At 44.5% G+C, this 12,496-nt stretch overlaps 1 protein-coding gene across 1 annotated transcript in view; it reads right to left on the minus strand.

The window, feature by feature from the left end:
• Nucleotides 1–400: 400 nt before the first annotated feature.
• pard3bb (par-3 family cell polarity regulator beta b) overlaps nt 401–12,496 on the minus strand; it is a 617,911-nt gene continuing 605,815 nt past the window's right edge. Inside the window, exons 20-21 of the mRNA XM_084314067.1 lie at nt 7,121–7,471; nt 401–1,327 (exon numbers count right to left, since the gene is read on the minus strand). Coding sequence (XP_084170193.1) covers nt 1,216–1,327; nt 7,121–7,471 — 463 coding nt within the window. The 3' untranslated portion in view covers nt 401–1,215. The remainder of the gene's footprint in view (nt 1,328–7,120; nt 7,472–12,496) is intronic.

Raw genomic sequence — 12,496 nt, forward strand, 5'->3', positions numbered from 1 at the left:
TAGTACACTTTTAACAGGTTTACTAAAGTACAAGTTAAGCTTAGTAAACATATTTTTTTCTTTTTTAAGTACATTGCAGGTATACTAAAAGTACATATGGGTCGAAATATACTTACCACATATACTTTATATACTAAGAATATACAAATGTTTTACTTGGGGAGATTCAACCATGTGCCCAAAGCAACTGAGAGTTTAACATAACAGCAGACTCTGTTTGCAACGCTAGACAGCTTTCTATTGGCCAGCTGTTCCATTGAGCTCTAATCATTTTAACAGTAATGTATTTAACTCCTCTAGCTAGTCTGTGCATTTACCAAAATATTAATATGATATAGATGTTGTTTGATGATGTGGGTGATGTTAATCATTACAGTAATAAAGTGTTTAGCAAGGAACATGCCCACATCATGGGAAATGTGCATACTGTCTTCTCCAGAGTCAGACAAGAAGATAGATACCAATCTGTGTGTTCAGTAGAAAAGGCAGGGTTCCCACAAACATTGCGAAATTTAATTCAAGGATTTTTAAGTACTTTTCCAAGCACTATTTTTCATTTTAAAAGGGCATTTAAAAGGATACAATTCACTTTTAAATGCTGTTTTTTATAGGGGGGAAATCAGATCCAACATGTGTGGCTTAAAACCAATTTCTGACAATTAGTTACACTTTACATCTGAACAATTTTATCATGGATGAACAAAACTTTCAATGCGATTTGAATTTCAAGGACTTTTTAAGCACCTTGTTAAAAATGGGCTGTTTTCAAGGAATTCCAGGCCTTGGATCCCCCACCCCCCCCAAAAAAATCAAGCACTTTAAGCACTTCAAGGACCTTGTGCGAACCCTGTATCCGGTTGCAAGCTAGCCTGGCTTAGTGCAAACAAATGGAAGCGTATATATACGGACATGCAGATACACATTTCCTATAATGTTGGCATGTTCCTTTAATTACAATATGGACCTTACATTTAAGAGCTGGCCAAAAGAGAGCAGTTACACAAAATTTAGACCACAAATTACCAGGAGTGGATTGGGTGCCACTGTCCACTTGCCGTTAGGGGGATATTTCAAATGCAGTAAGGCGAAAGGGCACCAAATGGAATCTCCACATTGCTATTGCTGGCTGCTCTGAATGATCTAAATTCAGTGTGAGCATTATACATAGAAACCGGTTAAGCTTCTATTGACTCTCGACCCGGTTCTGCTCCCCCTCTACACAGCAGCAGTCATGGGGTTCTTCTGTCGCGGGTCCGGCTGGTGCTGGTGGTGCCTCCCTCCCTCTCCTCTGTAGCCGTACCGCTCTGGGCTGGGTTCCCCAGGGTGCCTGGAACCAAATTCAGGCGTTAGTGACGGGAATCACGGTTCTCCTACGGGAGCCAATTCATACGAGTGAGCCACCAGGACACCTCTATAATGAATATTTTACATGGTGCATCAGTGCAGAAAGCAGTGCAGGTCTCTATACAGTAGTTAATGTTTTACATGGTGTTTCAGTGCAGAAAGCAGCGCAGGTCTCTATAGTTAATGTTTTACACAGTGTTTCAGTGCAGAAAGCAGCGCATGTCTCTATAGTTAATGTTTTACACTGTGTTTCAGTGCAGAAAGCAGCGCATGTCTCTATAGTTAATGTTTTACACGGTGCATCAGTGCAGAAAGCAGCGCAGGTCTCTATAGTTAATGTTTTACACTGTGTTTCAGTGCAGAAAGCAGCGCATGTCTCTATAGTTAATGTTTTACACTGTGTTTCAGTGCAGAAAGCAGCGCAGGTCTCTATAGTTAATGTTTTACACTGTGTTTCAGTGCAGAAAGCAGCGCATGTCTCTATAGTTAATGTTTTACACTGTGTTTCAGTGCAGAAAGCAGCGCATGTCTCTATAGTTAATGTTTTACACAGTGTTTCAGTGCAGAAAGCAGCGCATGTCTCTATAGTTAATGTTTTACACTGTGTTTCAGTGCAGAAAGCAGCGCAGGTCTCTATAGTTAATGTTTTACACTGTGCATCAGTGCAGAAAGCAGCGCAGGTCTCTATAGTTAATGTTTTACACTGTGTTTCAGTGCAGAAAGCAGCGCATGTCTCTATAGTTAATGTTTTACACGGTGCATCAGTGCAGAAAGCAGCGCATGTCTCTATAGTTAATGTTTTACACGGTGCATCAGTGCAGAAAGCAGCGCATGTCTCCATAGTTAATGTTTTACACGGTGCATCAGTGCAGAAAGCAGCGCAGGTCTCTATAGTTAATGTTTTACACGGTGCATCAGTGCAGAAAGCAGCGCAGGTCTCTATAGTTAATGTTTTACACTGTGCATCAGTGCAGAAAGCAGCGCAGGTCTCTATAGTTAATGTTTTACACAGTGCATCAGTGCAGAAAGCAGCGCAGGTCTCTATAGTTAATGTTTTACACGGTGCATCAGTGCAGAAAGCAGCGCAGGTCTCTATAGTTAATGTTTTACACTGTGTTTCAGTGCAGAAAGCAGCACAGGTCTCTATAGTTAATGTTTTACACTGTGTTTCAGTGCAGAAAGCAGCGCAGGTCTCTATAGTTAATGTTTGACACTGTGTTTCAGTGCAGAAAGCAGCGCAGGTCTCTATAGTTAATGTTTTACACTGTGTTTCAGTGCAGAAAGCAGCGCATGTCTCTATAGTTAATGTTTTACACGGTGCATCAGTGCAGAAAGCAGCGCATGTCTCTATAGTTAATGTTTTACACGGTGCATCAGTGCAGAAAGCAGCGCATGTCTCTATAGTTAATGTTTTACACAGTGCATCAGTGCAGAAAGCAGCACAGGTCTCTATAGTTAATGTTTTACACGGTGCATCAGTGCAGAAAGCAGCGCGGGTCTCTATAGTTAATGTTTTACACTGTGTTTCAGTGCAGAAAGCAGTGCATGTCTCTATAGTTAATGTTTTACACTGTGCATCAGTGCAAAAAGCAGCGCAGGTCTCTATAGTTAATGTTTTACACTGTGTTTCAGTGCAGAAAGCAGCGCAGGTCTCTATAGTTAATGTTTTACACTGTGCATCAGTGCAGAAAGCAGCGCATGTCTCTATAGTTAATGTTTTACATGGTGCATCAGTGCAGAAAGCAGCGCATGTCTCTATAGTTAATGTTTTACACTGTGTTTCAGTGCAGAAAGCAACGCAGGTCTCTATAGTTAATGTTTTACACGGTGCATCAGTGCAGAAAGCAGCGCATGTCTCTATAGTTAATGTTTTACACAGTGTTTCAGTGCAGAAAGCAGCGCATGTCTCTATAGTTAATGTTTTACACAGTGCATCAGTGCAGAAAGCAGCGCATGTCTCTATAGTTAATGTTTTACACTGTGTTTCAGTGCAGAAAGCAGCGCAGGTCTCTATAGTTAATGTTTTACACTGTGTTTCAGTGCAGAAAGCAGCACAGGTCTCTATAGTTAATGTTTTACATGGTGCATCAGTGCAGAAAGCAGCGCAGGTCTCTATAGTTAATGTTTTACACTGTGTTTCAGTGCAGAAAGCAGCGCAGGTCTCTATAGTTAATATTTTACACTGTGTTTCAGTGCAGAAAGCAGCGCAGGTCTATATAGTTAATGTTTTACACTGTGTTTCAGTGCAGAAAGCAGCGCAGGTCTCTATAGTTAATGTTTTACACGGTGCATCAGTGCAGAAAGCAGCGCATGTCTCTATAGTTAATGTTTTACACTGTGCATCAGTGCAGAAAGCAGCACATGTCTCTATAGTTAATGTTTTACACAGTGCATCAGTGCAGAAAGCAGCACAGGTCTCTATAGTTAATGTTTTACACGGTGCATCAGTGCAGAAAGCAGCGCAGGTCTCTATAGTTAATGTTTTACACTGTGTTTCAGTGCAGAAAGCAGCGCATGTCTCTATAGTTAATGTTTTACACTGTGCATCAGTGCAGAAAGCAGCGCAGGTCTCTATAGTTAATGTTTTACACTGTGTTTCAGTGCAGAAAGCAGCGCAGGTCTCTATAGTTAATGTTTTACACTGTGCATCAGTGCAGAAAGCAGCGCATGTCTCTATAGTTAATGTTTTACACTGTGTTTCAGTGCAGAAAGCAGCGCAGGTCTCTATAATTAATGTTTTACACGGTGCATCAGTGCAGAAAGCAGTGCATGTCTCTATAGTTAATGTTTTACACAGTGCATCAGTGCAGAAAGCAGCGCATGTCTCTATAGTTAATGTTTTACACTGTGTTTCAGTGCAGAAAGCAGCGCATGTCTCTATAGTTAATGTTTTACACAGTGCATCAGTGCAGAAAGCAGCGCATGTCTCTATAGTTAATGTTTTACACGGTGCATCAGTGCAGAAAGCAGCGCAGGTCTCTATAGTTAATGTTTTACACAGTGTTTCAGTGCAGAAAGCAGCGCATGTCTCTATAGTTAATGTTTTACACTGTGTTTCAGTGCAGAAAGCAGCGCAGGTCTCTATAGTTAATGTTTTACACTGTGTTTCAGTGCAGAAAGCAGCGCAGGTCTCTATAGTTAATGTTTTACACTGTGTTTCAGTGCAGAAAGCAGCGCAGGTCTCTATAGTTAATGTTTTACACTGTGTTTCAGTGCAGAAAGCAGCGCAGGTCTCTATAGTTAATGTTTTACACTGTGTTTCAGTGCAGAAAGCAGCGCAGGTCTCTATAGTTAATGTTTTACACAGTGCATCAGTGCAGAAAGCAGCGCATGTCTCTATAGTTAATGTTTTACACAGTGCATCAGTGCAGAAAGCAGCGCATGTCTCTATAGTTAATGTTTTACACAGTGTTTCAGTGCAGAAAGCAGCACAGGTCTCTATAGTTAATGTTTTACACTGTGCATCAGTGCAGAAAGCAGCGCAGGTCTCTATAGTTAATGTTTTACACTGTGTTTCAGTGCAGAAAGCAGCGCATGTCTCTATAGTTAATGTTTTACACTGTGCATCAGTGCAGAAAGCAGCGCAGGTCTCTATAGTTAATGTTTTACACTGTGTTTCAGTGCAGAAAGCAGCGCAGGTCTCTATAGTTAATGTTTTACACTGTGCATCAGTGCAGAAAGCAGCGCATGTCTCTATAGTTAATGTTTTACATGGTGCATCAGTGCAGAAAGCAGCGCATGTCTCTATAGTTAATGTTTTACACTGTGTTTCAGTGCAGAAAGCAGCGCATGTCTCTATAGTTAATGTTTTACACAGTGCATCAGTGCAGAAAGCAGCGCATGTCTCTATAGTTAATGTTTTACACTGTGTTTCAGTGCAGAAAGCAGCGCATGTCTCTATAGTTAATGTTTTACACGGTGCATCAGTGCAGAAAGCAGCGCATGTCTCTATAGTTAATGTTTTACACTGTGCATCAGTGCAGAAAGCAGCGCAGGTCTCTATAGTTAATGTTTTACACTGTGTTTCAGTGCAGAAAGCAGCACATGTCTCTATAGTTAATGTTTTACACGGTGCATCAGTGCAGAAAGCAGCGCAGGTCTCTATAGTTAATGTTTTACACAGTGCATCAGTGCAGAAAGCAGCGCATGTCTCTATAGTTAATGTTTTACACTGTGCATCAGTGCAGAAAGCAGCACATGTCTCTATAGTTAATGTTTTACACTGTGCATCAGTGCAGAAAGCAGCGCATGTCTCTATAGTTAATGTTTTACACTGTGCATCAGTGCAGAAAGCAGCACATGTCTCTATAGTTAATGTTTTACACTGTGCATCAGTGCAGAAAGCAGCACATGTCTCTATAGTTAATGTTTTACACTGTGTTTCAGTGCAGAAAGCAGCGCATGTCTCTATAGTTAATGTTTTACATGGTGTTTCAGTGCAGAAAGCAGCGCATGTCTCTATAGTTAATGTTTTACACAGTGTTTCAGTGCAGAAAGCAGCACAGGTCTCTATAGTTAATGTTTTACACTGTGTTTCAGTGCAGAAAGCAGCACAGGTCTCGGCTCCTCTTCATCCTACACATCACTAGTAGGCTAACGATGGGGTGGGTGACAAGTACACTACTGTTCCCCCTACAATGAAAGAAAAGAAAGGAAACTAATTTGCTAAGTACATATACAATATATCCTCTGTATTTAACCATCCTAGCTATTTAGTCCCAGTCTAGCGCCAGGGGACCAACTCCAATAATATTACCAGTGGTAATATTACCAAAGCATCTGTGCCTTTGTTGGTTTACCTGGAAGTAAGGGGGTTCATTTAATAAACTTTCAAGTTTTAAATGTAAGGGTCCAAGGCATTTTATGACATTAATGTAGTGGGTCACCTGCCCATGTGTGGACCATTTATTTAAAGGTGCTATAGAAAACATTTAAAAGTTTTTTTTTAATATATTTACATTTACATTTAGTCATTTAGCTGACGCTTTTATCCAAAGCGACTTACAAGTTCTGTACGACAAGTCATCAGGAAGGGCACAACTCTATCAGCTGAGTAACAAGGTTCATCAAAGTTTATAATACAACCACAGAGCTTTTAGAAAGGTGCGGAAAAGTATTACCCCCCCCCCAGCCAAAAAAACATATTGATTATTTAAAATATAATTTTTTTTTTTATCCACTTTTTCTCCTGTCGCATCTTTTCACCTGAACAGCGCAATCTCTCAGTGGCGAGGAGTAATGCGTGGGAGGCTCACGCTGCCCCCGATACTTCCTGATTCTGCTGTACAGGCGCACCAACCGACCTGTAGGAGTCGCTGTCCACAACGTCCAATCCCCACCCACCGGCTTTCCCACCCCTAACACTTGCCAATTGTGTTAGTATGACGACCGGCCAAGCCGGTAGCAACGCAGAGAGCTGGGCTCGATACCAGCATATCCTGCGTTAGTGGCGAGCGCCTTGCCCACTGCGCCACTCAGCTGCGCCAAAATATAAAAACATATTATAATATTTTTTGCGGGTCCAAAATTAATGTTGTTGTTTACATGTTGCGTGCATGTATCCCCTCCAAACTTTGGTGCTCTAGTGTGACATCTAGTGGCTGTAATGTACATGCACCTATATGTGACAAATAAAACAAAGCTTGAACTTGAAACTTGAATGTTATCTATAGCACCTTTAAAGAAATAAATAGCATACTATAAAATAACATCTAATCGTTTATGCTAATGAGGTTAGATGTCACCCCCCCTTCTTCCCAACTCAAACCCCTCCTACCTATAAGCTCCACCCCCTGCTCCATGGGTCATAGTGTCGTACCGCGGGCCACGGAGAGGAGGGGTAGGGGACGGGGGCACGTCCTGACGCAGGGGCCCTCTCTGCTGGGGCTGGGGAGGGTGATGAGGGGCCCCTCCTGGATGGGGGTAGTACCCGGGATCTACCCCACGAAGGTCCCCTGCTCGGGGGTAGGGCTGGCCAGGAGGGTAGCCGGGGTAGGAAGGCCCAGGCTGGGGGCTGGGGTTAGGGTAGGACGGGGACTGAGGGTACCCATGGGGGGGCGGGGGACCCCCAGCGTAGTGAGCCGGCCAGGGCTGCATGGGGTAGTCGACTGGATCCATGGGACCACGCCTGGAGGAGAGGTCAGGAAAACGTTTTAGAGACTTTTGAATCGTCAACTATATCATATCATATAATATTGGAATATCTTGGGAAATGATAAGACAAAACAATACAAGTTATTCATTAAACCAAACCTGAAAGAGAATCTGAGGAACAATCATATGAATTAGGTGGGAATAAGAAAAAGTTCAGAATTTAGCTTGACAGTAACAGATCCTGTCCTAACTAACACCTTATCCTAACTAACACACCCTGTCCTAACTAACACCGTATCCTAACTAACACACCCTGTGCTAGCTAACACACCCTGTCCTAGCTAACACGTCGTGTCCTAGCTAACAGACCCTGTCCTAGCTAACAGACCCTGTCCTAGCTAACACACCCTGTCCTAGCTAACACCCTGTCCTAACTAACACACCCTGTCCTAGATAACACGTTGTGTCCTAGCTAACACACCCTGTCCTAGCTAACAGACCCTGTCCTAGCTAACACACCCTGTCCTAGCTAACACACCCTGTCCTAGCTAACGGACCCTGTCCTAGCTAACACACCCTGTCCTAGCTAACACACCCTGTCCTAACTAACGGACCCTGTCCTAGCTAACACACCCTGTCCTAGCTAACACACCCTGTCCTAGCTAACACGCCGTGTCCTAGCTAACACACCCTGTCCTAGCTAACAGACCCTGTCCTAGCTAACACACCCTGTCCTAGCTAACACACCATGACCTAGCTAACACACCCTGTCCTAGCTAACAGACCCTGTCCTAGCTAACACACCCTGTCCTAGCTAACACACCCTGTCCTAGCTAACGGACCCTGTCCTAGCTAACACACCCTGTCCTAGCTAACACACCCTGTCCTAGCTAACACGCCGTGTCCTAGCTAACACACCCTGTCCTAGCTAACAGACCCTGTCCTAGCTAACACACCCTGTCCTAGCTAACACACCATGACCTAGCTAACACACTCTGTCCTAACACACCCTGTCCTAGCTAACACACCCTGTCCTAGCTAACAGACCCTGTCCTAGCTAACACACCCTGTCCTAGCTAACACACCCTGTCCTAGCTAACACACCCTGTCCTAGCTAACACACCCTGTCCTAGCTAACACACCCTGTCCTAGCTAACACATCCTGTCCTACTGTAGCTAACACGTCATGTCCTAGCTAACACACCCTGTCCTAGCTAAAAACCACATGCTGTAGCAACAGAATATGAGTGACATGTGACAGTATTAAGTAGGCTGAGACTCGGTTAACTGTGGGTAATTCTGTCCAGTAGAGTTAAGGGATCGATGTCTTGTCCCCCAGTGTAAAGTGAGTACACAAACATGTCATCCAAATAGTTCACATTATGAGGGATTAGTCTCCCTCTCTCTCTGTTTCTCCTCTGTGTCTCTCTCTCTCTCTGTTACTCCTCCATGTCTCTTTTTCTGTTACTCCTCTCTCTCTCTCTCTCTCTCTCTCTCTCTCTCTCTCTCTCTCTCTCTCTCTCTCTCTCTCTATTCCTCTGTAGGCTATGTCTCTCCATCTATGTATCGCCTCTGTATTCTAAGTAATGTCTCGACTTGTCTCAACTTGCCTTTGTCCATGTGTGTGCGCACACATAATATATGCAGCGTCTAAAGCATGTGCTAAACCAAGTATGTGCATGTACACAGCCATGTGTGTATGGGTCTATTTCTTAGTGCATGGATGTGCACTGTGTGTGTGTGTGTGTGTGTGTGTGTGTGTGTGTGTGTGTGTGTGTGTGTGTGTGTGTGTGTGTGCGAGTGTGTGTGTGTGCGAGTGTGTGTGTGTGTGTGTGTGTGTGCGAGTGTGTGTGTGTGTGTGTGTGGGTGTGTGTGTGTGTGTGTGTGTTAGAGTCATGTTTCTCTTGCAGAGTGGTGGAAACACACAGGTCTCTAGTTTAAAGGGTGTGGCTCTGTCCCCTCCAACCAATCACAGAGCTAACAAGCCCCTGTTGCTTAGCAAGAGGCTCTCGCGCGCACACACACACGCACGCACGCATGTACGCACGCACGCACGCACGCACGCACACGCACGCACACACACACACACACACACACACACACACACACACACACACACACACACACACACACACACACACACACACACACACACACACACACACACACACACACACACACACACACACACACACACACACACACACCGGATATGGAGACAGGAGCGGCTGCAGAAGACATCCCAAACATGATGGGCATGTAGTTAGTTAGACACTTTCTATTACAGACCACACACACACAAACACACACACACACACACACACACCACACACACACAAACACACACACACACACACACACACAGACACACACACACACACAGACACACACACACACACACACACACACCACACACACACACACACACACACACACACACACAGACACACACACACAGACCACACACACACACACACACACACACAGACACACACACACAGACCACACACACACACACACACACACAGACACACACACACAGACCACACACACACACACACCTACACGCACACACAAACAGGCGTCAGTGTGGGGCCCCGTGTTTTTGTGTGACTGAATACCAGACAGAACTGTCTATCTGTCCGGCTGCCTGTATGTCTGATTATACGTCTATCTGTGTGTCTGTGTGTCTCTCTCTCCTTCTGTCCATAAGTCTACGAGTCTGTCTGTCTGTGTGTCTCTCTCTCGCTCTCTGTCTGTCTGTCTGTCTGTCTGTCTCGCTCTCTGTCTGTCTGTCTGTCTGTCTGTCTGTCTGTCTGTCTGTCTGTCTGTCTGTCTGTCTGTCTGTCTGTCTGTCTGTCTGTCTGTCTGTCTGTCTGTCTGTCTGTCTGTCTGTCTACACGTCTATGTGTCTGTCTGTCTCTGTGTGTGTGTGTGTGTGTGTGTGTCTCTCTCTCTCTCTCTCTCTCTCTCTCTATCTCTCTCTCTCTCTCTCTCTCTCTCTCTCTCTCTCTCTTTCTCTCTCTATGACTGTCTATATGTCTGTCTGTCTGTCTGTCTGTCTGTCTGTCTGTCTGTCTGTCTATCTATAAGTCTCTCTCTTTTGCTCAAGAGGAGACATATCACTAGTAAGAATGACTACAGACGTCTAACTGAAAGAGGGGGAGAGAAAAAGAGGTCAAAGGAATGTATGGGGAGAAGAGGAGGAGAACTTGAGCGGAGGATGATAAATAAGACGTGTAACAATCTAAGAGAGCTTGAGGAGGAAAGGATGAGGCCAAGAAGAAAAAAGAGGGATTACAGTAGATGAGGAAAGGAAACAGAAGAGTGGATGAGAAGACAATGACAGAGAGAGAGAGGGGGAGAGAGAGGACAGGGACAGAGAGACAAAGAGAGAGAGATAGGGGTTAGACAGGGGTGCAGTTTGAGTCCAACCCTCTTCAACATATACATAAATGAACTGGCAAAAACATTGGAACAAACTGCAGCACCTGGCATCCCCCTAGCAAACACAGAAGTCAAATGCCTACTGTTTGCAGATGACCTGGTGCTGCTGTCCCCAACAAAAGAAGGGCTACAACAGCACCTTGACCTTCTGCACAAATTCTCCCAGACATGGGCACTGACAGTAAACCTAAACAAAACTAAAATTATGATATTCCAAAAAAGGCCCAGCCTACAACAACAAAAACACAAATTCCTCCTAGACACAATTTCCCTAGAACACACAAAAAACTACACATATCTCGGCCTAAACATCAGTGCTACAGGGAACTTCAATCAAGCTGTGAACGACCTGAGAGACAAAGCAAGAAGGGCTTTTTATGCCATAAAAAGGAACATCAAGTTAGACATTCCAATCAAAATCTGTCTCAAAATATTAGACTCCGTCATAGAACCGATTTCCCTATATGGTTGTGAAGTCTGGGGCCCACTTGCAAACCAAGACTTCACCAAATGGGACAAATACCCAATTGAAACAAAACAAAAAAAAACAGAAAAAAAACTAAAAACAAACTAAAAAAAATTAGGGACAACGATGCTGAAACTGAACTAAATTGTCATTTGATTTTTCCCCCATGGAAAAAAAAACTCTAAGTGATCTAAGGTTCTGGGTGCATCAGAGAGAGAGACACCGGAGAGGCACTGTAGAAACTGTAGTTCTGAGAAGAGCGTCTCTAGCTTCACCTTTCCCTGTGTGGTACAACACATCAGGCCTTTGTGTGTGTATGACAGGCTCCAGTCAAAACTTTTCCTGTGGATAAACAGGGCCGCCTCATCAGATGACCCTCCTCCTTCAGCCTTATCATGTATGCTCCTAAAGGTCACCAGTTGTATATCACATGGCATCGATGATGTCAGGGGCTGAAAAGAGAGCAGGGGGACTGAGATGCTCTCTGGACCGACATCCTTATTAGACAGTCTGTTACCCGTGCCACCCTGTCCGAGGCCTCCTTTCTCTTCCTGGTTCAGACGCCGCTCCAATATCACCTCCAGCTCCCCCGTGCGGAGACCGGCAGCCCCCAGTGACTTCCCATCTAGCAGACTGATTCGAGAGCTCAAGTCCCTGATGTAACCCATTCCGAACATAGGGTAGAAACTAGCCAGCAAAGGCAGCTTGGCCATCATCCTCCGAGGCTGGATCTGGAAACCGTTGAGGTCGGTGTAGAGCGTGTCGAGCCCCACAGTCATACCTTCCAACCATTGAACAAGGTAAAGGTGCTGGTAACATAAAATGATGTCAGAGAAAACATCCCCTCTGGTGACTCTGATGAGAGGTTTGCTGAAGGAGTATGGCGTGGCCTTCCCATCGGGCATGAACCGATACGCTCCGCTCCTGTCTCTGCTGGACATGGTTTCATCCCACAGAAACTGGACCTCAACCTTGTGTCCCGACCCGCCCTCCAGAACACGAAAATCCTCCATAAACCCAGTCTTCACATAGTTCCACCAATGTATATGAGTATACTTGAAGATCAAAAATGTCTCAGCCTCCTGGCCCCGGTAGCGGGACACCTTGTAATGTTCAGACCTAAGTGACAACACACCAGTCCCATCA

Source organism: Notolepis coatsorum, assembly GCF_963971535.1.
Source record: "Notolepis coatsorum genome assembly, chromosome: 5".
NCBI classification, from domain to species: domain Eukaryota; kingdom Metazoa; phylum Chordata; class Actinopteri; order Aulopiformes; family Paralepididae; genus Notolepis; species Notolepis coatsorum.